Here is a 27,250-nt window from a genome sequence, read left to right as displayed (position 1 = left end):
ATCTTTCTCCTCCTAATATTTTCTCTCTCTCTACAATTGTTATATGAAATACAAGTAAACATATGGACCCATGTGAAAGATTGTAGTAACCTTTTTATCAGTTTGCTGTTTTTGTCCTGTACATTTGTAAGTCCTGCTTACAGTAAATAAAAGTCACTTAATGAAAATCATAATCTGCAAAAATGTGATTTAATTTAAAAAAGGTATATATGCAGTGTGGTGCATTAAAAACACTTTAAAGATACGTTTAAGTAGCTATATCTTTAAGTACGTTTCTGAAACAACCTGCAACACAGTCAATATAACACTGTGCTTGGAATCTTGTGGGAAAATTCCCCAGAAGTCATTTCATAATCCTAAACTCTCCTTTCTCCCTCGCTCTCCTGCTTTTGTGTGGATGAGTATAAAGATGGGGGCCTGTGCGTCGCTCGGTGGCCCATCATTTAACAGACACCTTCCCATTGGAGGTTTAGAGCGTCACAGTGAGGGCGGACAGCAATGTGGTCCACTCAGCCTGTGTCACAGGAGGATGGGGGTGCCGCCTAAAAGCGTAAAGACTTATTGGATACGTGTTGTTGCTAGGGGCGTGGGCTGTGCCGTGAAATGATCTAGCCTACTTTTCTCCTCAAACCGGAGATAAGAAAAAGATAAACATTTAAGAAAGACAAAAGTGGTGTCAGCTGGATAAGAGATGCACTGAGAGTTTTCTGCTTCAACCTGAGGGAAAGTGTGCCGCAGTGGCATAATCTGATAAGCTTCAATCCATTCATGTGCTCCGCACCTACACGGGGAATACAAGTGCGCGAGAATGGTTAAATGAAGACTGGAGAGGAGCTGAGGTAACACCTATGGGACCTTCAGATTTAAATCCGGAACACCTGCAATTTATTTGCATGAACCGGATCCCGGCCCGGTGCGTGTTTACAGGGATGACAGCTGCGCACTTCGTCCCATGACGCGTCTTTAGGGGGATTAGCGCGTGGCACAGCCTAAACATCCCGGCCTGTGTCCTGTTGCCAGTGTTTAGTCGCGGAACAATCAACATTTTACAGGGAAGACCTTATGCTGTGTGGAGGAAATTGTTTACATGAACTCAGAGGATGACATCAGGCTTACATTGAGTATCTCTGCGCGGTATTGCAGCAAGGTGCACCGGCGCAGGAGGAGGTGGCAGGAAGCAATGCACGCAACCTCCGAGCTGGACGTTTTGCGGGGATGATATGTATCCTAAACAAACACAAGGCTTATAAGGCCATACATCCTGAGCTGGAGAACTGCGTCACTGCATGCGCGAACTGCAGGTAGGCAGCAAACTCTTCCCCCACCGGGGAGGCGCGTGCTCATCCTCCTCGCTGCACCATGGTGCCGGTAAGTGTTTGACAAGTTACCGGGATGGATTCGGCGGAAGATTCTAGGAAAGATCCGCTACTGGGTTCCACTTTTTCCTCAGCACCTAATTTAGACTCGGACATTAACGCCAATGCCCACAGGCCTGTTTATGAAAACGGGACGGACCACAATGTCAACATCCAGAACGAAGCCCTGCGAGGATCAAGTGATCCCAGCGCCTACCCCTCCACGGACTACCAGGGGCTGGTCCGCCAGAGGTTCATCCGCCGGAGCCTCTGGGTGGCAGACTCTGAGGAGCAGCCGCCAGAAACGCCGGAATGTGTCAACAGAAGCCCGGAACTAAACATTGACCTACTGACCATCGTGGACCGGAGTCGGACCCGGTCCCTGCACGGAGCTCGCCTTGGCCTCCAGGAGACCTCGAGCACAGAGGGCCAGGTGGGCACAAAGGACAGCGCCACAGAGAGTGCGAGCACTGAGGAGGAGAAAAGGGGCAGGGGAGAAGGCGAGCAAAAGGCAGAGGTCGTGCCATCTGACGTTACAGGTAAAGCTGGAAGTGATGAGAATGAAGAGGAACCGGGGACGAAGGCAGTTTCCACCTCACCTGGGGGCCGCTTCCTTAAGTTTGACATTGAGCTGGGGAGGGGGTCCTTCAAGACTGTCTATAAAGGTCTGGACACCGACACCTGGGTCGAGGTGGCGTGGTGTGAACTCCAGGTGGGTTCAATAAGGCCTATACCATTATTCACTCAACTATTGTCCCGTGGTCTTTAAAGCAAAATGTGAAATTGTGTATTTAAAAAAAGGAGGCTACTTTTATAGACAATGGTGAGCACTGTTTGCAGGCTAAAAGACACCTGGGCCTGATCAAACACAGGGGTCTCATTGAATGTGTTTCGCATAAAACGAAATCAAAATGCACTTTATCTCTTTATCAGCCTACATTTTTGTATTTTAACCAGCTAGACACATAGAACACTGTAGGCCTGTTCATCTATTATTTATCCCATTAGAGCACACACATCTGCATGTTGGCTCAACATCCAGCAGAGATTATTGATTGGTTAATCTGCATTTTATTGTAACCTAGTATGTTTGCCTTTTGCTAAACTGCTCATCCTTTGTAAACATTCACTAACCAGCCAGAAGTCATGGGCATTATTGTTTCTTACTTTGTAATGTAGACAGGATATTTCTTATACTCTCATATAAGTGTTGTGCTATGCACCATGAGGTGAGAGCCCTTGTTCATCTTTTTGTTTTTCTTCTGTCAAGCCACCTTTGTAATACTAATTCTTACCTGAGAGCTGATGAAGTTAATAAGTATTGTTCAGTGTTGTTTGTGACCGGAGTGAGGAGTCTTTCATCTGGCTTTATACTTTTTTTTGCCAGCGATCACATTGAAACAGCTTTCCCTCGAATAGTTCTCAGCTGTGACTTTTATACAGTGTCTGCATTGTCCTTTTCTTTTTTGTCTTTTTTAGAATGAATTGGAAGTCATTCTGCTCTCCTAAGCAGAATTCAGGCCTCATCTATGATGCCAGCAGATGAACAGTAGTCTCTGTAATGACTCAGGAGGTTATGATGAGGCTAATTTATAGCTTCATAGCAGTTACAATACTATATAACTAATCCTGTAGGCAGTGATGTAATGATAGATTTCTATGTTATCCATATGATGTACAGATTAACATAGAGGCAGACCTGGTTACTGTGGTTGCCCTTTGATGTATCAAATTGTGCCACTCTTCTACAATGTGTCCAAGACACTAAAAGGAGAATACTTTTTAAACTGATTATGTGCGTAAAATGTGCATTTTTCTATTGTGTCTTCAAATAGAACAGCGTCACAGTCACCTCAATTAATAACAGATTATAATGTAGACACATGCCCAGGCCTAGAATTTGGACAAAGCAAGAGTGTGACCTTAAACATTTCTTAGACCTTTTCTCCAGCATTTAATTGGACCAATCTTTGATTCGCTTTTTTGTTGGAATGTTTAAGTCAATGCACTGGCTGGTTTCCGTAGAAGTTTTGACATTTTGTAAGACGCATGAAGTCAATGAATCTTTAATTTACACTAAGTCCTAATGAGAGCGTGGTTTGTGACTTTGAGACACAGTCAGTTTGCAGCATGTCTTACAAATGCAATTTTTCTTCAGCAAATGAAAAAGTGATGCTTTTTCGTGTGTTTCTGCTCTTGCAGAATCAAGGTTCACCCCGTCTGGCCAGAGGGAAATGAATAACAAAAATTACTTGAATGAATACAGTCTTAGAATGTAACTACTCTGACACTTTGCTTATCTTATGGCAACAACACATCCAGTGAGCAAAGACTGAAAGTTAAATTGTTTTTCTTCTAATTGTTACGACCATAATATACATGTAATTAGGCGCATTTGAATGTGAAGCTTCAATCAATACTCATATGATGAGTAGCCCCCGATCGATCATGCACGAGGTAACTGTCTCCATCTTACGTCCTGAGAATCAGCCTCTGTATTGTTACTTCAATTGAATGACTCAGTACGTTACTTATATGAGTTTAACATTAATTTAGTTTTCACGTCTGGTATTCCGTTGGCATTTTTAAACTCTTTTACAATATTAGTCAACGTCTTTTTGGACATGCATCAGGAAAACTATGGTCATTTTAAGATCATCTCTCTACAGTAATTGTCTATGTGCAGGTTGCGTACGATTGAGCAGCTTCTTAAGGGAGAACTGGTGATGATTCAAGCGTTCAGTCTCTGGAGGTGAAGCCTTGCCCTTCAGAGCTTTTGTGACTGTGTGACCTCGCTCACAAAAAGCCAGTGTAACTCAAACAGTGTGTGTGGGCTGTGCACGAGTGTGGGTCTGAGGGAGTGTGTGTGTGCGATTGGGGGTAGGGCTAACCATGAGACAGCAGAAAACATGGATCCTCACAGAGAGTCGTATAAATCTGACTGGACGAGGATCTTGTGCCTCGTGTCGAGTGAACCAAACCTGCTCATCTTATTTCTTAGTTGTTTTCTAAATGATGATCAAACATCTGCTGAGCGAGTTGTTTACTAGAAATAAGCAAATGATGCAACATGATTCAGTAAAACCCTTTACCCCCGTGAGATCTCTTCTCACTGTCTGACATCATTATTTGTCTCGTTGATTGCTTAGTAATGAGTCTAAATGTGGATTTAAAGCGCTGAGGATTTACCACAGTGTTGCGTTTTTTTTTAAGAGTGAATCCTGCTGATGCAGCCCTCTGCACCAACAGAGAGAGAGAGAGAGAAGAGAGAAGGGAGACGATAAGTTCACTTCAGGACACTGTATAAGACGTGTAGTATCTGATACACAGCAGAATAAATGCTCCATATTTTTATGAAATGCAGTGTGGTCCCACCTTACCCCCTCACACTCCATTTGATACAAAATACCAGATCTGCCCGCTTACTTTCTGTCTCAGTTTTAAAAAATGTATATATTTTTCATGAAAGCAGATGTTGTCGGTGCCACACCCTGTTATCTTCTCTCTGCAAAGAATCATTATTAATCTGTAAATTAAGAATACACATGAAATCTCAAATATGTGTTCTCATTCAAATCAGCATTATGAATGCAGATTAAGAAGAAGGTTTATCTTTCACAGTAATTTAAGATGCATCAGGCTGCATGGGTCGCCTTGAGCTGTGAATGAAATCTGATTCTCCAGCATCAGCCTGTAATCCCTGCCCAGAGATGTATTGTAGTTAAAAATGTTTATATCCAGGCAGCAGCAGCGAAAATCTGGAGGTCATGTAGAATTTGTCGTGGCTGGAGCGAGCGGCTTGTATTTGCCGTGCTGACTGGAGAGAAACAAAAATATAGAGGATGTTCGCTGTCAGCTCTTTTACTATTTATACAACAGTTCAGGGAAGCAGGGGCCAAAATATTGATTGAGTATACAAGTTTCACTCAGGATTGTACACTCAACCATAACCCTAAGATTTAAACTAGTCTTTATGCACAATAACTGAAAATAAGTTTGGCCGTTATAACTATAATAAAAATGTATGTTCAGCTTGCTTTTATAACAACGTGTGGTCTTTGTTTTAACCCCTAGCCCATTTACAGATTAAAAATACAGTTTAATGTTTTTTTATTGTTATGATCGCTTAGTGATTATTGGAAAGAGTCCTGATTCTATTGGCTGTTTATTGTATACTCAGCTGTGACATAGAGAGGTATTTCAGACCCCTGTGTTTACCTGCCAAAAATGCCACGCTTGTGTCCACTTACAACACAAGCTGGTACTGTTTTAACAGAACTCCACATCTTTAGGTAAGAGAAACACAGACAATGATATGGTTCAGCCCCTCCCTGTCACACAAACCGATCAAAATTGTTACATCTGGACTAATCACTGCTGCAGTTCTGCTATGATAAAGCCGTTTGACGCCATCTTTGTTTTTTCTTTACTGCAGAACAGGAATTAAACCAGTAAAATAGATTAACTCTGAAATGAAATAAAACAATAAATGGGCTACCTTGAAAGTCATTGTTTATCAACTTCAAGAGCTAATTTTCTGTCTTAATTTACTCCAGGAACGGAAACTGTCCAAAACCGAGAGACAGAGGTTCAAAGAGGAGGCAGAGATGTTAAAGGCACTGCAGCACCCCAACATTGTGCGATTTTACGACTTCTGGGAATCGCCAATGAAAGGGAAGAAGTGTATTGTTCTGGTGACAGAGCTCATGACCTCAGGGACGCTAAAAACGTAAGTCAATAAGTACAAGATGACTTGGTATTCTGTTAGTCTCTAATTGCTCCTCTTGTTTGTCAGTTTCACACAGTTGAACAGTACATTCTTACAGTAATGAACATTAGACATTTGTAAAAGGTTCATACCAATTAAATGACACCAGTACAGTAAAGCAACACTGCATAGGGATTAAACTCAAATATACTGGCAATTTAAAAATGTGTTTTGGAAATGTGTTTTTAATTTGTTGTTTTTCTCAAAACGTAATTACTTAATAAAATAAATAATTCAACATAATTAGAAAGCCAGTCAGAGATTAGTTTGTGAGAAGAGTCATCAGGGATTCATACGTATATTGACTGTGTTTTGCAGCTTAATTAAGCAACAACAATTTAACAGACTAACAGCTTGTGAAAAAACTTCGTAACAAACTGGAGGAGGCAGGCAGACCTTGAATGCTAACTTGCCTTAAACCTTTCAGTGTGTTTTAAAAAAAACGCTGATCTCTTTAACTGGTCACAACTGGAACATCTTTGTAATTTTTGTCGTTTTTTTTTTCCACAGCTACCTGAAGCGTTTTAAGGTGATGAAGCCCAAAGTCCTCAGGAGCTGGTGCAGACAAATCCTCAAAGGCCTCCACTTCCTCCACACAAGAGCTCCTCCCATTATCCACAGAGACCTCAAGTGTGACAACATCTTCATCACGGGTCCAACAGGCTCTGTTAAAATAGGAGACCTGGGCCTGGCAACTCTGAAGAGAGCCTCCTTTGCTAAAAGTGTTATAGGTTAGTCTTTCAAATTTTGTATTTATGTGTAAACCACAATCATGCTTTCAACCAGCCGACAGTAGCTAAGTCCGTGAAGACTTGGGAATGGAAACTGTCATGGGTCTACACTCCCTCCCGCCCACTTCACTCAGCCAGTTAAGGCGTCTGATCCAACCTTCACAACAGGGCCCTAAGTCTCTTCTAGTTTGTTGCCCCCTGGTGGTGGAACGAGCTACCTAACTTCATTTCATCTGAAGAACATTTGCACCTTTAAGAAAAAGCTGAAGACCCAGCTCTTTAATGAAAATCTACGCACTTAATGATATTGATGATGAGGATGCTAATTAGAACTCCCAAGGGCAGCTGTTGACATTGTTGATGATGACACATTAACTTAAGCTTTGCCTCTGTGCACTGCCTGTCAGCACATTTGAGTCCGATCGGACTTAAAGCTGTTTGTTTGCACTTACTGACTTAATATCCTTCTTTCCAGATATTTGCTTGGGTTGTACTTAATCTCTGATGTTTATCGCTTTGGATAAAAGGGTCTGCTAAATGAATTATAGAATTGCATAAAATTGGTGTGGTTGCTGGAGAGATGCCATGTCCTCTCTGAGCACTGCCGAGATGTCCTTGAGGAAAGCTTGGTTGAGACTGAACATTTTACTATTTACACTTCCAGTAGACACAGAGCACAGCAGCTGTATTCAATCATTCAATCATGATTTTTATGGTAGCTTTATTAATCTGTACTCAAATATTCACTTTTGTTTTATCTCTGTTTTTGTTCTCCACCAACAACTGTTAAAATATGCTTCTGCCTCTAAAGCTGTTACGTACTTTACTATACTATAGTTGCTAGCCTTTTCTGTCAGTGGTTTACTCTTGAACATGTTGTCCATTGTGAGTTTCAGAGCTTTTATCACTTAAATAGTTGGCTGCTGTGCCAAAAATTTGAGGTGTGAGTGCCAAAAATGAACTGCAGTTAAAAGAAAAGAGTTGAGCAGCCCCTTACAAGCACTAGTAAGTCATGTGATCCATATATAAAGCTCCTTTAAACTCTATGGCAATTTGTAGGTATTTTAACATGACCTTTGAACTGTTACCAGCCCAAGTGTTATAAAACTTGAGACGTAAAAAAAATATTTTATCACTAGATTCTTCCAGGTCTGCACTTTAGAAAACATTCTCACATGGAGTCAGTTTACCTTAGGAGAGTATAGCCTTTATTTTCACACAAGTTTTTTATGTTATGTTTGAGAGGGAAGTCTGGGTTGACTTACTGCGCCTGCTTCCACCGTGACCTGATCTTGGATCAGCGGACGGAAATGGATGGATGGATGGAAGTTTTTTTTTTTTTTTTTTTGCTGGTTGGCTTTAAGGCCTCAATGATTAGATTTTCTCAAGTACTTCATATCTAAATATTCATGAAAGAGAGGAATCGTATTACAGTGGCGTGTTAAAGTAGGTCAGAACAGCAGAGCATCCTACACGTTTTTTAAATTCTTGTAATGCATTTGAGAGAATGACAATGTATTCTTGTCATGATTAAGCAGCTGTGTTGAATTTCAGTCTTTGACACTGGTATTGATCCTGCTGAAGTAGGATGAGACACTGAAAACGGAATCTGAGATGCTAATTTGTCTCCGTCTCTTAAATGAACTCTCCAGGCACTCCAGAGTTCATGGCCCCAGAGATGTATGAGGAGCACTATGACGAGGCTGTGGATGTTTATGCGTTTGGGATGTGTATGCTGGAGATGGCCACCTCTGAATACCCCTACTCCGAGTGTCAAAACGCTGCTCAGATCTACCGCAAAGTGACCAGTGTGAGTCCACGTGTGAAGCTGTTTAAATCTCATATTACTATTAGCACTGTAAGGTCAGTCTTTGAAAAACATATTTTAGGACCCAGGCCTGTCTATAGCACATTTCTAGTTGCATGATGGGGAGCAACTAAACATAGTCTTGCAGGTTAATCTGACATTTAATTGCAATTGTAATCTCCCCAATATTTACATTGTTAAATCTGATGACCACTCAGTAGGCAACAGTGACAGCAGTTTTAAAATCTCATGTTAAGTCTAACCAGCAGCCAACACATTACAGTAATACCGGTGGACAAGAGTCTTTGAGAAAGAAAACTAACTTGTAGTGTGTTACATATCAATAGTACGTTTGATAACATCAGCCAGCAAAGCTTGTGGTTATATTAAAGCATGAGGTTGAGTTTTTTCTATAATTTATCTGTATTAGCTTGTTTTACTTGCAGTCATCACAACCTTCTTTCAAGTAGCATTTTTTGTTGTGTGCATATTCTTTGTTGCTCACTTTACGACTGAACTAACCACTCTAGTTATCCAAAAGTAACCCTGTCTATCAGTAGATCAATGGTCTCCATTGTTGCTAGTCTGGGAGAAAATGTATTTTTCCAGTACCTGGAATTGATATTCCAAGCTGATAATTCTTACGTCTTCTGTTTTTCAGTCTTGCACCACATAAGACTGTTCTGAGTGGGTCAATTGGAGAGTTGTGACATCTTATTATTGGTTTGTTTTGCAGGGTGTGAAACCTGCCAGCTACAGTAAAATCAGTGACCCAGAAATCAAGGAAATAATAGGGGAATGTATCTGTCACAGACGGGAGGAAAGGTAAGTGGATCATGACTTGTGACTGTCTGAAGGCGTGCGGCTTACTCTGTATGTTGTTAGGGGTTCACGCTTACCTGAACGCATCGTTGTTTTGTTTCTGCGCCTGCACTGTGACGTTAACACCAGTATTTGGCTCTGACAAGGTTGATGTTTCTGTGTGTTGTGCATTAGGTTTTACTGACACAGTGACCTTTAGTTGGGCTTGTACAGTAACTAGTTTGTGTTTTCCACAGGTACTCCATCAAGGACCTCCTAAATCATGCATTCTTTGCAGAGGATACAGGCGTAAGGGTTGAGCTCAATGAAGAGGACGATGGGAAGAAATCCTCTATTGCTCTGAAGCTGTGGGTTGAAGATCCTAAAAAGCTTAAGGGAAAGTACAAGGACACTGGTGCCATCGAGTTTACCTTTGACTTGGTGGGGGAGGTCCCAGAGGTTGTCGCCCAAGAAATGGTAATGAAATCATTTTGTGTGTTGCACAAGCTGGCTTCGTTTGGCGCCTCAGTCTTGGGAAAAAGTCATGTATCATTTGCTTGTATCATTTTGTGGGACATACAGTATCACTGTCTGGTAAACCCATTGACAAAACTTGGCCCATTTCACTACATGAGAAATAGGTAACCATAGCAACAGGACTTCTGCTTTGTGCAATGTCCTCCTCTTAAATTGGCGGCAAGAAAACAATGAAATAAAGGATGGTGACACAGCTGTGCGGAATGAGATAAATTGAGTTACTTATCAGATATATCTGGTCATATTCCTGTGGATTATTACCACAGACTGTACATAGACACAGAAAGTAAATAACCAAAAGGTCACATTTGGCGACTTTTTGTCATTCTGTATTGGCGATATATTTCAAGCCCTTGATGATTACCTATTTAGTGGTCATTCACTTGAAAGGATATGTCGACAGCAATAATTCTGCCTTTAATGTGGATTATGACCTCTGACCCGCCTTTTGAGTAGGTGTCATGTAACAGGGAGTTAGTCAGTGGTCAGGTCAGTAATGATGTTGGAGGAATTAACTGTATTGATTGAAACTGGAACAACTGATCATTTGATCTTTGACATAGCACAGGCATTTCTTTATAGTTAAGGGGAGGCTAAAGATACAAATTCATTGATTCTTTAAACAAGGTTGCCAACTTATCTGTGTCCTGTAGGTTGAATCAGGTTTTTTCCTGGACTGTGATGTGAAGATAGTAGGGAAGTCCATCCGGGATCGCGTGGCACTCATCAAATGGAGGAGGGAGCGGACTGTCCTGTCAGGAAATGGCGAGACAGCTGTGAAGAAGATGCAGCCAAACCTACTGCAGGTTCCCGGTTCAGGTGTGCCAGAGGCTGCCGCGTTTCCTGCAACGGATATTGAGGACCAAGAGATAGAGCAGCAGACCCTGATCTGCACCATACCAGCCACCACAACTACCACATGTGAGAAGCTACAATTAGAAGCATACATTAATAAATCACGTACACTCCTGTTTCCTGAAAAGTTGAAACATTGTCTAGAATATAAATAAAAGAAAATGTGAAGTTTTGAAAACATTGAAAACCCCTCATTTCATTGAAAATAGTACAAACTGTCATTGCATTTAGAAAGCAAATATTCCCGCCTTTAATCTTTTGTCAACTCTCAAAAAAGTTGGGACCGTGGCAACAAAACGTTGGAAAAGTTGTGAAGTGATTAAAGAAAACACCTGAAGAACTTCAATAAGGTTAAATAAGATTGGTGCTGGTTGTCATAACATTTATATCCTTAATCTAGTCAAGCAATGACTTTAATCTGTAAAACTGGTATTTATGAATGAATGAGAGAAAAAGTACAGTCAAAACTAGACATCACCCTACTTTTTTTACTTGAATTGAATGCTACTCCATTTCTCCCCCTTTTCTTCCTGTCTGTCCTTCATAGTGATTATGTTTGATTCCCTGTCTTGTTACAGCCGACAGTGGCATGAGCTCTGCCGTCGTAGACGATCCAAACAATCAGCAAAACGGGTCCTACCAGTCCCTTCCAGAGCCCATTTCCACGGCTCAGATAATCTACAGTCCTCCTGCGCAGGCTGACCCGCATCTGCACCAGGAGCCCTTCCAGCAACCCACAGTACAGGCCTCACAGGAAAACTACACACAAGTGTCCACTCAATTACACCAGGGAGCCCACCAGCAAACCACAGGTCAGCTTCATCCTGGGGCCTATCAACAACCTGCTTCCCAGCTGCACCAAGGGACTTTTCAGTCTCAAACAGTGAGTGAAACCGTTTCTCCTTTCATGAATCCTTCAGCTTTTCTGAGTTGCTTTCTAAAATTACACTTTTATTTTCTTCTTTGGAATGAAACATGACCAGCGCAACAACAGTGAACCCTTTGTTTACCATGATAGCCTGCTCACCTCTGAGTGCAGAGTGTGTTTCAGGCGTGGAAGCTACTCCCTGGTCGAAATGTTACGTTGTAGGAAACACTCCCTCTCTAAGCCGATGCACCCAAAGCCCTCTGTGTGTCCATCACAGAACACGGCTTCAGTAAAAAACAAAGAGAAATCAGTGCATGCTACAGACTACTCGTCCTCTTTCTCTGCCCAGACTCCATTATCATTATCTCCTTTCCTGCCCCCAAATCAGCACACTCATCATGACTCAGCAAGTAATTTCAATTCACCTCTCCTTCCTTTGAATTTACTACCTCCCTCGGAGCCACGCCGCTGCTGCAAGGCTTGTGTGTCTCTCCTCCTGAGGAACAGGGAAAAGGAAGGTGGATCTTTGGGACAAACATGTTTATGTTCCAACTACACATCTGCACAGTTTACTTCAGACTTTAAGCACGGCTCAAACACACCACCTCACCCAGACCTTGTGCCACCAGGGAGATTTTATGAAAGTGAAGATCTCACTCTTCTCAACCACTGTCTCCATCACATCGTCAATCGCAGGATCAGTTCGCCTGCTCTTTCTGCTAATCATCCATTGCACAGCTACCGGGGGGTTGGGTGTAAAACTTCTTCAGTATTTCAGCACGTAGACAAGACACAGAGTCTGGACGTTCCCCTCTTCTCCAGACCAAATCTGGACAGGCACCGGCTGTTATTGCAACATGACAATGAGTGCAGACGAGACCCACTGGTATGTTTGAGAAGCAGGCTTCATGTAGGATATGTCCTGCTACAGCAAATCCCCACCCTGTCAAGCACCAGCTCCTTCCTCAACCAAGATAAAGGTTTAAGCTCTATTTCTGTTTGAAGCTTCTGTGAGGAACTTTTGTTTGGGATGATTTTGGCGACCCCTTTGGACGAAGTCGTACCCTTTTATTTCTCTGCTAGTCATCTACAAGTGAGTCTAGTCTTTAACAAAAATCCCCATGGCTCTGTTTTAAAAAGTCTCATGTTTAAATCACTGTGAAACGTTGTTGTAGAAATTCATTGTTGGTATAAAAGTCTGTTGCTCACTTCGTTTCACACCTTCCCTAACAGCGGTTTAGGACATTAAAAGTAATTTTACAGAGCTACTCAATCTCATATCTGATGGTTTGTTTGTGTTTTTAGATTATAACGAGATTTCAGTATTAATTTAATTGTGTTTCATAATTAACTAAATACTTCTCACAGGAGCTTTAATACGAGATAATCTGTAATTTAACAGGTTACCTTGCTTGCAGAGTTTTGGCGCTGTTGTCCACCAAAGAATCATTTCAAACTTCCCTCTTTCCAGCTTGCCTTATCGTAGTTTGCCAACAATACTGCGATGTTGCTTTAACGCGCTTTCCTGACACACTGAACATCTTAACCCTCAGCTTGTTTTGTCGAGAGAAAAAAAAATAACACGTGATATTGTCAATTTATCTTTCCAATGTGTTTCTGACAGACAGTTTCTATTCCGGCTACGCCAGCGACAGCTCTGCACCAGAGTAGACAAACAGCACAGAGCTTCCCAGCTGAAGCACCTGCGCTCCAGACACAGCTTACTGCCCAAACCAGCCAGGAGCAGGTACTAGTGACATACAGCTGTGACAGGCCCTGACCACAGCTGTATGAGACTCAAAAAGTAGAATTAGTTTTAGCTCCACCTCTTTCTGCCCTCTCAGAGTTGCCTCCCATGTTAGTCTAAGCCTGTTTGGATTGCTGGTCGATCCAAAGTAAACACGATTTTTTGTTTTGTTTTCAATGACTTGTGCATGTGTGGAATGTGGGTAAGCTGCAGTAAGTGAAAGGTTATTGCATCAAGGCTGGACAGTTGTATACGTGAAAGAAAACAGGACATCCATATAAATCTAACCGAAGAACAAACAAACTTTGACGCAAAGGCTGTTGTATAAAATAAGAAATCAAAATCTCACTTTAGGTGATGATTACAATTGCAGCAACAGTAAATGAATGATTGTACATAGATGTGACTTGTCTTTTTTGTAGTTACATTTAGCACTGTGGGGCTTGAGGCTTAACTTTCATATAGTCCAGAAAGGGTTTCCATGTTTTCTTAAATGTATCACGATCCATGTATTCTAAGTCTTAGTTTTTAATGCTCAAGGTGTTGCATCACATCTCAGCCAATGAGTCTCGCTTGGTATGCTAAGAGTTTTCCCCTGGAAAAGAACAAGTCTCTGCGCTAACAAGGCTACAGATTGTGTTATTCTAAGTTTTCTAAATTACCTGAAAGGTTCTTTTATTTTTATTTTCTCACACGAAAAAGAGATAGTGGGATCATGTTGGACTGTGATTTTGAATATACAACAGTGTTTGGAAGTTTGAGTAGACAGATGAGGGCAATGCTAGAATGAGTGTGCTAAAGAGGCAGGTGAGGCTTTTCATTTGTCACAGGTTGAGTCTAAATCTGGAAACATGTTTGAGAGTGTTATTTCTGAATAATGAAGGCTATGCAGCACTGTGAATTGTATGAGGTCATGTCTGACACCAGTTGAGCTAGTTTGCCCACCCCCCCCTCCAGGGCTTTTCTCCATTCTTCCTCTGTTTTTCGAATGCGCTTCAGGGTTGAGTTCAAAAAGTGAGAGCATGAACATTACATGACCTAAAATATAACTGAAAGTGAGGTTTTCCCATCTAAATCTACTGGTTTTGTCCGGTATTAAAAAACCCATCCCAAATTTTGGCTCCTTCTTATTCCCATTAAAATCTGTAATAACAGATTTGAATGCTTGCTTGGCTTTCAAATGCATTAATTTGTAAGTTTTCTATAATTCACCGAAATTTTAAACATGAGGAATTCCTGTGCAGGTTCGAGGCATCATTTATCTGAAAAAACTTTTTTTTGTGTGTATGCAAATAGTTTTTAATAAGTTTTGAGTTGCCTTGCCATTTGTCTATCCTCCTGCTAGTGTCATCTCCACCCAGCTGCTGTCCTGTTGCATGCATTGCCGTCATCTCTTTTAACTTACTACAGAATTCAGTACTTACATTTTAAACAACACAGGATCATTTAATCACATTACCTGCCCTGTAGCTCATTTTATTAGCGGGGGGCTCCTAGACTAAGTTATATCGTCAATTTAATTCCAAAAAAAGTTTGTATTTCCATGGCAAGATTCATATTTTCCAGTCAAAATGAAAAAAAGTGTTTGTTTGATTTCCCTTCGTAGCTTTTACCTGCTGACCAGAGCACATCTCACCCGAGTCCTCCTGACATAGCAACCCAATTTCCACAGTCAATCTCTGGTGCACCTCCTCCACTCCTACCCCTGCAATTCAGCACACAGGTGTGTTTTGGTAGTGTAAGAGAAAACATGTAATAATTAGCTATTACAATGGCTGCAGGGCTTGTGTGAGTGCCTTTTCTCTCCACTGGTTGTTTATTTTATATAATTTTCCCTTTTTTCCCCAGTTCCCCTCCCCATATCCTGTTGTTCAAACAGGAGGCATCAACGCCTCCTCTTACCCCCCAGCTCCTCTACAATGTGCCTACAGCAGTAGTGGCTCTCCTCTGTCCAGCTCCCGCTTCTCACCTTCACCCCAGCATCCCTCCCTCCCTCTGACCCATCACACTGTCTTTCCCTCTGTACCTTCCCTTGGCAGCCCTCAGACCCCCCTGTCCACACCTCAGCATGTGCCTGGTGTGGCACTCCATATCCCACTGTTCACCATGACCATGTCCCCTGTAGTCCCCAAGCAACAGGACGGCCCTCCCTTATCTCAGGCTAACCTTGGTAGCTTCTACACCATGCATCCCTTACCTCTGTCCCAGGTACAACCCACCCCATCCCCCACCCCCCACCCTGAACAGGAACTGGCTGAGCAGCCTGTCCAGGTGAATATGCAGCTCAGTTCTCACTGTTGTGGTCATGGGAAATCTTTAGTTCTTAGGAGTCTTGCTGTTAATTTAATGCATGGCAGGCATGCATAAGGGAATTAGAGATGTTTAATAATTGTTTTACACATTGAAAACTCCCTATATTTGGCTTTTTTCTAGATACAGACTCTGGTCCAGCCTGGGTTGCCTGCTGTTCATGCTCCTCTCTGGGAAAGTGGAGTGAATACAGAATCTTCCGCAGCTGGCCAGCACTTACCTGTAGCACCGACAGGAACAGCTCCTGTCCCAGACTCTATCTCAGCTTCAGCTCAAGAAAAAACTGGCGCTCAAGCCCCAGCACATGTTCCTGCTCTGGTCACAGCACAAAACCAACCCCCAGTCCCAGTATCACCTCAAGCCCCAGCCATCCATGAAACCACAGAATCAACCCTTACAACAGTTCAAGCACCAGTGTCTGCACCAGGCCACTCTTATGAACCACCTACTAGCTCTGATATATCTGGCTTAGCCTCATCCCCAGTAACTGTCCCAGTACCAGCAGCCTCTGTTCAGTCTGCAGCTGCTGCTAAATCTCCAGCTCCTGTCGCAACTTCAGTCCAGGCTCCAGTTCTGCAGCCTGATGGCACTCAGACAGCAGGCTCGGTGCCTGAATGTGCCAACCTGGCTGCAGCAGAGTCCACATCTACATCCAGCCCGTTTAATCTAGAGTCCTGTCCAGAGGTACTGTTTAAGTCAAAGTTTGTATGTTTTCAAGTATAAAACAAGATGGATTTTTCAGAAAATGTTAATTTTGACCTACACCAGTAACATCTAGTGTTATTTACAAATCTAGAGTCTGTCTGATCTATATGAAAATATTATCAAGCCAATGTGCCCCTATCCAGGATACATATTTCATTTAATCTGCTGATGTAATATATAATTATAATCCCCCTGGGGATTCATAAAGTATTACTGAATCTGATTGTGATTAAAACGTATCTGACAGTGCTAATGCTTTAGGTCTTTTAGAAATTATAATACATTTGGCCAAGCTTAGTGTTGTTAACAATACCGTCTGCACTATCTGCTGCAGTGTGACGAAGTGTCACAGCAGAGCAGACAATGGTCAGATTGTGAAAAGGTTGAAATTCAATATGTATAGCATCTTGGTTCAAAATAGGTGGATCACACACAGAAAAGGATTGTTTCATCCCAGCTTAAAAAAAAAAATCCCCATATCACCAGCCATACCAGCAATCTGTAAAATGTTCCCCTTTAAGTGGTGTCTATTTCATTTTTAAAAATCAAATGTGGGTCGGGTTTATAAAAAAAAGAAGAAGTTTGGGCTTGACATTACATTCACATAAATGTAATATCCAAATCTCATCCTTATCGCCACAATAACTGTATTCAAATATTCCATATGTTGTGCATTTATTGTTTTTTTTTTGTTGTCAGGATGTTCTTCAGGACAAACCCAGTTTACCCAGTTATGCCTATGACAGGTTTGTGCTTCAGTTTCACTAACTTTAAGATCTTTAAAGGTTCCCTTGTCTTTATAACATTGTGTTTTGAAATTGTGACACCTTCCTTGTTGATGAAGTCTTTTAATCTCTTCCTTTTGTAGTCTCAACTCTGATGTAGCGTCTGGTAAGGAAACCAGTGACGGCTATGACAGCTTGGCGAGTGGAGGGAAGGGAGACGGGAAACCCAGGAAACACCACCGCAAGTCTGCCCGCACGCGTTCCCGACAAGAGAAGACCAGCAAACCCAAACTGAGCATGCTCAATGTGAGTCAGGGCGTTATCTCTCACATTTGCACATGCTAAAAAAAAAACTGAACATGTCTGATTGTAAAGGGTCACCTGTGCCCTCACAGGTTTGCAACACTGGAGATAAAATGGTGGAATGCCAGCTGGAAACTCATAACCACAAAATGGTGACATTTAAATTTGATCTTGATGGAGATGCTCCAGAGGAAATAGCTACATACATGGTTAGTTCAATCTTTTTTCAGTCGTTGGTGTATGTTGGTAATATGTACAACATTAGTTATCGTCTTTTAAAACATTTTCCTGCAGGTAGAGAACGGCTTCATCCTACTGTTAGAGAAGGAGATCTTCATTGACCAGCTAAAGGACATTGTTGATAAAGCTGAGGACATGCTGAATGAAGATGTGGAGGGTGAAAGAGCTTCCACTTTGAGTTGTAGTCCTCAGCAAGGCCTCATTTCTGAAGGGCTGGTTGGAGAGGTAAGAGAGGATAGATATGAATATCGATGTACAAACTGCAGACTAACTTATTATGCCTATCCAGTGTTTAAAATGTGGACTAAGACATACCAATTAAAATGACATCAATCAATCAATCTTTATCTGAATAGCGTCAATTCATAACAGGTGTTGTCTCGAGACACTTTACAAAAAGCAGGTAAAGGACCTTACTGTTTGTCTGTTAACATTAACGAAAGAGCAGGTAACAAGACCATGCCCATTGTTATGTTTACAAAAAGCAGGTAAAGGACCTTACATGCAAATAAATACATGCAAAGTAGCTAGTAGCATATTCATTTTGCCATCTATCGCTCCACAGAGTCAGCAGCCAGGAGCACATCAGCCCGTCTACCAGCAGAATGGTAAATCAAGTATCTCTTGTTGTGATTTTCTTTCAGTTTCTGCCATTTTCATTTTTGCAATGATTTGCAATATTCCAACATAATGCAAATCCAAACTCTTGGTTTGCAGTTCTCCACACAGGAAAGAGATGGTTCATAATCTGCCCTGTAGAAGAAACGCCCACATCCAGCCAGGACACTCCGTCTGATGGTACAACCACACAGTCTCCTGGGAGTTCGACCACGACCCAGCCTGCTGACAGCGGCACTGCCAGGCCGCCTGCATCCAGAGGTGACTGTTGCTTCTTCAGGGAAATTTTTTTTTTAGCCAAAATCATTTAATGAAACATTAGCACCACCTTGTGGTCAAGAGAAAGACATCCCACAACCCTTGTGTGCAGTTTTATCTAAAAATAAATTAGTCATTAGTCTGCTTTTGAATTTTATGCATTTTTTCTTTTCGTTATGATCTTCTCCACCAGAAGAGGGGTCATCCTCAACTATGTCTGGAGGAAGTGGAGGCTTCACATACGATGTGTATGGATTCTGCAGCCCTCCTATTATGTCGAACACAGATCCTCTACTCTTAGCAACTCTCTCTCCCCCTGTGTCTGCGCCCCCTACTCTTCAGTCAGTGTCCTCTGTGGAGCCTGCAGACTGTGCGGTGCCGTCCAGCATTCATCAGGCACAGCCTGCCAGAGCTCAAACTTTGCCTCCATCAACCAGACTTACCTCTTTTCCCATTGAAGAGTCGCAGGGATCGCCTTTGGGCTCCATGTCGCCGATCCATGCAGCCCAGCAGCTGCCTGACATGACATGTCCTGTTTCTATGGCAGGCGAAGTGCCCTGCTGCCCCCTAGTGATGCCCTTGTCCCTGGATGTGAGCACTTTACAGGTGGGGTCTCCTCTCACTCCTCTGCCGCTCCATGAAGCCGGGTCAGCCAAAGAGCCGCTATCAGTCTCCTACACCTCTGCAGCACGGAGCGAGCGCTCGCAGCAGCCTGTGGTGCTCCACCAACCTTTTTCGACTGTGGGTGGGACCAAAGCTCCCTCACTGCCCCAGAGTCCAGCACCTTCCCAGCATTGTGCTGGGCCTGCTGAGTCAGACGGAGAGGGACGACTGGGCCGTGGTGGCTTTGTGGACAGCACCATAAAAACACTGGATGAGAAACTAAGGAATCTGCTCTACCAGGAGTATGCCCCTATGTATCCATCAGGAAGTACGGCAGAGACACCGGGCTCCGGCACCGAGTACATCCAGTCTCCTCCTGGTCCAGACAGCGCCACAGGGGGGTCAGGAAACAGCACCCCAGGGCCCATGGGGGAGGGACGCTACAGAGCAGGAGAACAACTGGTTAGACCATTAATCAGTTACTTATTTAACAATGTACAACTTCTGGACAAATTGAAGCTGCAGTTACTTCACACACAGTTTAAATTAAAAACAGCAGCTGAAAAAAATCACACAACAAGGTCTGTTCGATAGCTTTCAAATACACAGTCTTTCTCAACACATGGAGTGTGCTCACTATGTAAATAATAAGAAGCAAACAATGTGTTCCCACACACAAATACACTTTTCATCGAGTTCAAATTTTGTACTTGAAAAACGAAGTTCACCTCTTAATGCTGTGAATCTTTAGAAGTCCCTTTATTGAAGAAGTGAACATGCCGCAAAACAACCTTCAGCAGCTTTAGAATATAGGTAGTTCACATTTGGTTGTCTAATTGTCTTGCTGTGCAGTAAATTAATTGTACTTTTTTCCATTTAAGTTGCAAATCAGGCAATTCTGTGTAGTGCTTCTGAGAAGCAACAGTTGCTGTTTTTAAAAACTTAGTTTTCCACATGAATATATTCTTGATAAAAACTGTTTATACTTTATTTCACATGGATGCTTTGAAATTGAGGTTGAATAAGGTATTTTAAGAGAAAAAAAATTGTACTGAAATTCAGGTAGATAATGTAATTCAAATGTATTTAGACATTGTCACCAACATTCAGTATAAGACAAGTTACATAATAGGACAATGGTTAATGGTTTCTCGGGAAGTTTTTCTATGACTCTGTTCTGGTTATCTCTCACCCTGTCACCTCTAATAGCCTCAAATTCCAGAGAGAATGGATAGTTTGAGCACACTGAGTGACTCAGCCGTGTGTGGTATGTACAGCATACACTAATCAATATAACAACACTGCCATCATTACCTTCTAACTCAACTTAGTGAATCTGTTTGCTGATTATGTGAGTGCCAACGTGTTCATGGTTGCTAATAATGTTGCAGCTTCCCTGTCAAGAAGACACGTTCCTCACTCTGCTTCCTGCTCTGGAACAAGAGGAAGGTTTAAGGTAAAAAAAAAAATAGAGTGATCTTTCTCACAATTAAAGCAGAGAAGTCTTGTACATGCCTTTAACAGCATTTGCTGTCACAGGTCACTTCCTGATACCCTGTTTCCACCTGATTTATTTTTTGCAGCTAATTTCCGTTCCTCCTGAACTGGCCAACAGACCAGATGTAAAACAAAGGAGCTGGAGCAGCGCTGCTTCACCAGCACATCCTTCAGGATACACTGAGGACCTTGTTCAGGCCGGGGCCATGGCTGCCTCCACCACTATTGGCCGTTTCTCTGTGGTCAGCACAGAAGATGACATTACCCAAAGGACACGGTGCAGCCGCTACTCTGCACCTCCTGATTTCTACCTGGACACGCCTCCTTCTATGGCCAAGCGTGGTTCTCTGCCTCGCGCTCTGACTTCCCCCTCTGTCCCTGTGGATGTCACGGTCCATGCTCGTTTCCTCTCCTCGGACTCAGGGGCTGAAAGCAGCCCTGCAAAAATGGCTCCTGCTACCCCATCTCAGCATACTCGCTCTGAACGCAGAGGAAGCGACCTCATGAAGAGGGCAGTGGCCTTCCTCCGCCGCTCAGGGCGCAGCAGCAGCTTGCAGAGCTCTGACTCACCGAGTAGGCATGGAGGGGTGCATGGCTCAGCCTATGCCAGCAGCGATAATGACTCAGAGATGGAGGATTCAGACATGAAGAAGGAATTGCAGAGACTCAGGGAGAAGTTAGTAGAGCCAATGCCTTACTGTTTTCCTTATTTAGCCTCTGTTCATTCAAATGTTTGTCATTTAGCTAAAGAATGACAAGTGTACTCCTTTTTTTTTCTCTCAGACACCTGAGGGAAATTTCTGAGCTGCAGGCCAATCAGCGTGGGGAAGTTGAGCTGCTGTATCACCGTCTTGGTAAAGCTCCTCCTCCTGGCCTGGGTCTCTCACATGTTGCACCACAAACTAGCCGCAGAAAAAGATCCAGCAAGCACAGACTGAAGCCTGGCAAACTTCTTAGCCCCCTGGTTCAACAGTTTAGAAATGTCACAACTCGATCCAGTGACTCCAGCAAATCCAGTAAGCAAGTCTTAATTTATTCCACAATGACTAATGGGATGTTGATAACAAGAACAATGAGTATACCATTTTGATGCTTGTCTATATTGTATTCAGGTGCTGCTACAGGAACAGCTGAGCCCACCGTGAGTTTAAACGGCTCTCCAGCAAAAGCAGCTCTCCCAACTCACGGCAGGACAGGCTCATGCACCAGCCACCTGCCCAGCTCCACCTCAGAGCCTGTTCAGACTCAGCAGCCCTGTTCCCTCAAGGGCTCTTTGTCTTCTGATAATATTTACGCCGGGCTGCATGGAGATAGCACTGGCTCACAAGCGCCCCCTGGACAAGGTGACCACCAGCAGCACACAACATATCTCTTAGCAGCCTTTTACTTTTATGAATATCAAAATGCAGCAGTAAAGTCATAAATACACCGGATTTTTTCAATTATGTGTCCTTCTTATTATGGTTTCTCCTTCCCTCTTTGGTTATACTTCTCTACAGGCTGGTCTAATTACCCTCAAACATCTGAGAGAGTGACCAATAAGTCGAGTAGCAAGCCCCGAGCTAGATTTCTCAGTGGGCCTGTGTCTTTGTCTATCTGTTTGTATCTTCTCTCTTCCAGCATAGCTTCACCTTTCTGTTTTCCATTTTTTTCTATTTCTCTATTTTAATCTCAGTGATATCTTTTTCTCTGTCTTTGCAACACTTCTCTTCGCCATATGTCTTTTGCTTTGCCACGCCGTCATCACTTTTTGCCTTAAACTTGTATTTTTTGCGCAGAAATATGTTGCTTATTCAAACCAATGAAGAATGAAGACTCTTAAAGAATAAAGTCTTTTTGATGTCATTTTAAATGCATCTTTTTTGACACACTAAAAGTTTCCCCTTCTAAAATTTCAGTTGGTAAAACATCATTTGTGTTCATTGGAAAGTTAGCCTTGTTTCAGTGGTTTGAGGTTTGGATAATCAAGATTCATATAAACATGAATGGACATCATCTCACATGGCAGATGTCATATATATATATATATATATATATACATACATATTTTTGTGTCTTTTCCACTTAGTGCTTCTAAGCAGCTGCCTTTTGCATGTCACACACATCTAAATCTCATTTTGAATCTATTCTCATCTCGGAGGCTTTTCTTATCTTCTTTCTTTCTCCCTCACTCTTGCTCTTTCTCTCTCTCTCTCTCTCTCTCTCTCTCTCTCTCTCTCTCTCTCTTTTCTCTGACTTTATTTTCTGACTCTAAATGTTGGTCCTCACCTGGATCATCTGCATGTTTTTGCTAATAAATGTGTTGCCTTGTTTCAGGGGAGTGATTGCATTGTGTATCTTAGCTTTTAGTCTGGTCCTTTTTTTGTGGCAGTCTTCTGCAGCTTTGCTTTGCATCGCATCCTGTTCTTGAACATTATAACCAGCTAATGGGAATGACTTTTCGTTCATAGTTTTCTTTGTCTTACAGGGACAACACTGAAGCGACTGTGTCTTGGCAAAGAGCGTGGCAGTATGTATATCTACCAAACTCCTGAAAATTAATTAAATCAATTATTTTCGTTAATATCAGAAGGATCAGTTGTGTAGCGTGCATCTTTGTATCCTCTCAGGGTCTGGAGCTAGCGCAGGAGCTTCCAATCAGCAACCACCTATGGGTGCCACGCCTCCTTCTCATCAGCCAGTGATAGGACTGGCTCAGGCTCAGGCCAATAACAGCAACAACAAAACAGCCACTTACTCTGGTTATTCCATGTGTGCAAATGAGAACAACCTGCCCGAGGACTTGCAGCAGCTGATGGAGGACTGGGCCCAGGAGGTCCTGATTGTCACCCACAGGCCAGGCACCGACTCTCTGAGCATCAGCGGGCAGCAACTTTGGGATCATGTTGTGCCTCGAACACAAGAGCAACTGGCTAGTGCTAAATATGTGAGTTTCATGCCAGTCACGATTTGTGTTTGTGGTCAAGCCACTCTGTGATTATTTAAAAAATGGTTAAACTCTTTAGCTTTTGTTAGCACTTAGATAATTGAAGAGGGGCAGTGGGTGGCTTGATTACATGCTAAATGGTTAGCTAAGGCCTAAAGTGGGAAAGTTGATCCCAAAAAAGAACTCAAACACTTTCCCTCATATTATTTTAAAGAACCCTACTCATACATACACACATAGTAGATGCCTAAAAGCTTTTAAAAAACAGCACAGTTTTAATGTACTGCTGGTCAAACAGTAATTCTACATTGTAATTACCATATTCACATGGTGGTCTTAAGTACTGCTGGGGTTAGGGTTTGCCGGTTGTATGATCATCAAAAGCATCTGAAGATTGCTATAATTTTGCTGCTTCCAATTTGATCGGCATCCAAAGAGACCAACAACAGTTTCATAAATCTGAGAGAACATGGAGCCCTTTTACAACAACACATTAAATTCAGACGACAACAGCTCATTTTAGCATTCAACCTACCTTGATAACATCACTGTTCATTACTGTAGCGATGCCCCTGTCACCTAGAAACCTAAATAACTGCACTATAACTAGCTAACACAACTTACATCATGTAACTAAAGCTATTATCTTTAAAGATAAGACTTGTTTGCAGTTATATTATTAAAAAACATATATTATACATAAACTTACATTTCAATCAGAATCGGTTGTTATTGCCAAGTACATTTAAATATATGAGGAATTTGTCTTGGTGTATTGGTGCGAAAGAAAAAACAAGGCTAAAATAACAAGTACTTAAATTAAATAAAATATGAGAAGCAAAGTTTATACTGGGCTGCTGGAAAATCTTCCAGCTATAGTTGTATGTTGTGAATGTACCCACCTTTTGATTTATTTCATGCACGCAAGTTAGCATTGTTGTTTATTTAAACCTCTACCTTAATCCTCTTAGGCCACATCATGGACAGTCCCTGGTCGAGAAGCCTGCAGTCTTCCCTTGTCATGGCTGGACAGCCCAGGGTCAACAATGAAGACCTGCCCCTCTTCAGGGCCCCATCCAAATGATCAGCTGCCATTGGTCCCTCCTTTCAGGGCAGCGTCCTCACATGTGTCTGTTGGCCAGTGGCCTGGGTTTCTCTCCCCCCTTCCTTCAAGAGTTTTTGCCTTCCCTGCTTTGCCCTCAGCCCAGGACTCCCCAAGCACCATTCCAGCTCCATCATATCAGCCGCCTGAACCCAAAGCCAGGACTCTCTAATTTGAGTAGCACTGTGTCTTCCAATTCTTTTACCAAAAAGATATTTCATTATAGGTCTAGTCAATCGTATGTACATATGCTGTGTATACTTAACCAGCATGAATTCAACCATATGTACATAGTTGTCTCCAGTCATGAGTAATGTGTATTTTTGGATTTATTTGCATCAACATACCTCATGTCCATGTTACAGTACAAAATCCTTGAGTGCAGTATAAAGGTGGTAGTACATTAAATGATGCAGACTTTGCCAGTTGGGTTTAAAAGTGCAGATTTTTGTCATTGCTTATGTATGTACAGTACCTTACACTTCATTGAATGTACATATAGTTATTTATGCTGTGTTTCTAAAAGTAGTTGATGTTTGAGTTGCTCATACCATCCCACATATAAGCTGCCATCTGTATATAATAACTCCTGTCAGTCTGTACATAGGAGCGTCCGTGTTTGTACAGATAACATTAGATAATCTATAAGTTGGTGCTGCAGATATGTGTCTTAGTGCAACACCTTATTAGCCACCATCATGCCGTCACTGTGAGGACTTGACATCTGCTCTCTGTCAGGGGAAAAGTTTCATTCTTCATCAATGAAATGCTTCCAGCACAAGCGCTTGAAATATTCCTTAAGAGATTTAAATGAACTTGAACTTTATCTGCAGGTGAAAAAACACCTGTGAGAGTGCCTTGAATATCAGTTTCAATTTTATGAAGAAAAGCATCTACATTCAAAGCAGAAACTAGATATTCTGTATATGCATTCACCTTCAATGGTAAATAATTTGATTTGAATAATGATTGTGGACTGAAACATATTTGATTTAGCAACAAAACACAAACTATAATCTGGTGGTGTTGAAGTTCACAAGATATCACAGATTGTAAAGACCACTTGTTCACTGAGGTCATTTTTGCTCTCCCACCTGCACCACCGCCTGCATGAATACACAGATATTCTGAATGTGCTCAGGTTGACGTGATGTGTTAGAGGAGCAAACTGCGTAGACAAACTGGCAATGGAACCAAACAATAAGGAGGGCTTGAGGACTCAACATAGGAGTCAAAATCATAATCATACCATACCTCTTCTAATGCAATCTGTAGCTTTACATATTGTTGCCTTTGTGGTTTTTAAGAGATTACTGTGCGGTTGGTTGTTGTTTGACAAATGATATGGGTTTGTAAGAAGACACGTGAAGAATGTGAATTGTCGAAAAGCCACAACTGTTATTTGTATAATGCTTAGGTTTTCTAAATTACGTTTAGTTAGATACCGGCTACACAGCTTCATCTATCACTTACTGCTTATTGTATGTAAAATGGCTGACTTAATCCAAATATCTCTAAGAAATATTGTGCTACCACTGTTTTTAGTTATTTCAGCAGCATGGGCTCTCACTCTCAATTCTTACTTCTCTTTTGTAACTTGTATAACTCCCTCTAAAGAATAGTTTGTTGAATGCATCAGTGATGTGTATTTGCAAAACCAAGCAATGGCAAACATTTATTTAGGCGACCCTTTAAAACTGAGAAGGCTATTGTAGAGGGATTAGTTTCCCAACACCTACAATATGTTTAAGGGTTAATCCAGCAATTTCACAAGAGACAGATTAGGAAAAACGTATTCAGCAGAGGCCGATATATCCTGAGCAGAGAAGCTTGGAAGCTAAATGTGTTATTCAGTAAGGATATTTTTCTATTTTGACAGCTCCTTCCTGAGCCAAAGAAGACAAAAACAAAATCCATTGTATCCAACAAAAGCAGGTTAGACAGGCTAAATAACACTGCTTTTGTAAGAGAAACAATTTTGAGTGTAAAATCCATTGATTCCCCTCTTTAAACACATCCATGTTTGCACAAGTACTACAATCTTTTGAGTCCAATCAATTGTTTTAAAGGCAGAAGTCTTTCCATGATAACATTTAGATTTATTTCCCAGATATTCATCTTCTATGCAGCTATTTTTATTCTGCATTTCACAAATGTTGTCTTTGAACTTTTTAGTGCTTGCAATGAAAGCCTGGTAGTTGACTGCTTTTGCCTACTGTATCGCCTGTTCTCAGCCATTTCCCAACCCTATCAGAATGGTGAAGGCCTACTCTCACAAAAGCTGTACATACTTGAAGTAAGAAATAATAAATTCATTTTTTTGCTTGACACCATTGCATTTTATTCATTTCTTTATTTCACTGAAGATATCATTTTCTTTCAAATGCTGACTTTCTTTGTATGAAGACTTCAATTTGATGTCCAAGTCCAAGCAATGAGAACACTGGACCCTTGATGTTAATGGAAAAGCTCACATGGGCTGTGAGATTTCAGA

At 41.9% G+C, this 27,250-nt stretch overlaps 1 protein-coding gene across 8 annotated transcripts; it reads left to right on the top strand.

Annotated features, from left to right (window-relative positions):
• Window positions 1-553: 553 nt before the first annotated feature.
• On the top strand, window positions 554-27,084 carry wnk2 (WNK lysine deficient protein kinase 2). Of its 8 annotated transcripts, none has more exons than XM_079341143.1 (28): window positions 554-2,067; window positions 5,912-6,084; window positions 6,634-6,854; window positions 8,507-8,664; window positions 9,398-9,486; window positions 9,720-9,939; window positions 10,653-10,920; window positions 11,433-11,737; window positions 13,347-13,469; window positions 15,076-15,192; window positions 15,318-15,740; window positions 15,903-16,463; window positions 17,184-17,230; window positions 17,353-17,515; window positions 17,605-17,721; window positions 17,807-17,977; window positions 18,318-18,360; window positions 18,470-18,631; window positions 18,825-19,693; window positions 20,441-20,498; window positions 20,623-20,687; window positions 20,815-21,404; window positions 21,512-21,744; window positions 21,841-22,071; window positions 22,228-22,326; window positions 23,196-23,237; window positions 23,338-23,654; window positions 24,626-27,084. In XM_079341143.1, exons 1-28 carry the CDS (start codon window positions 1,393-1,395, stop codon window positions 24,926-24,928), a joined length of 6,843 nt encoding a protein of 2,280 aa, XP_079197269.1. In that variant the 5' UTR covers window positions 554-1,392; the 3' UTR covers window positions 24,929-27,084. The 8 variants fall into 8 exon arrangements, with proteins under 8 accessions (XP_079197269.1, XP_079197270.1, XP_079197268.1 ...); XM_079341144.1 differs by having other exon boundaries at window positions 18,822-19,693; window positions 22,228-22,302; XM_079341142.1 differs by having other exon boundaries at window positions 18,822-19,693.
• Window positions 27,085-27,250: the final 166 nt, after the last annotated feature.

This window comes from Symphodus melops (assembly GCF_947650265.1).
Source record: "Symphodus melops genome assembly, chromosome: 4".
In the NCBI taxonomy this organism is placed as follows: domain Eukaryota; kingdom Metazoa; phylum Chordata; class Actinopteri; order Labriformes; family Labridae; genus Symphodus; species Symphodus melops.
The sequence above is the reverse complement of the archived record's forward strand: the minus strand, read 5'-3'. Positions and strand labels throughout refer to the sequence as shown.

What these genes read in the sequence shown, in the direction of transcription:
- wnk2 (XM_079341142.1), top strand. Translation starts at nt 1,393, where the DNA reads ATGGATTCGGCGGAAGATTCTAGGAAAGATCCGCTACTGGGTTCCACT. An exon ending in CTTTGCTAAAAGTGTTATAG is followed by an intron (nt 6,855 to 8,506) that starts GTTAGTCTTTCA and finishes TGAACTCTCCAG; the next exon opens with GCACTCCAGAGTTCATGGCC. An exon ending in TCTTGGCAAAGAGCGTGGCA is followed by an intron (nt 23,238 to 23,337) that starts GTATGTATATCT and finishes GTATCCTCTCAG; the next exon opens with GGTCTGGAGCTAGCGCAGGA.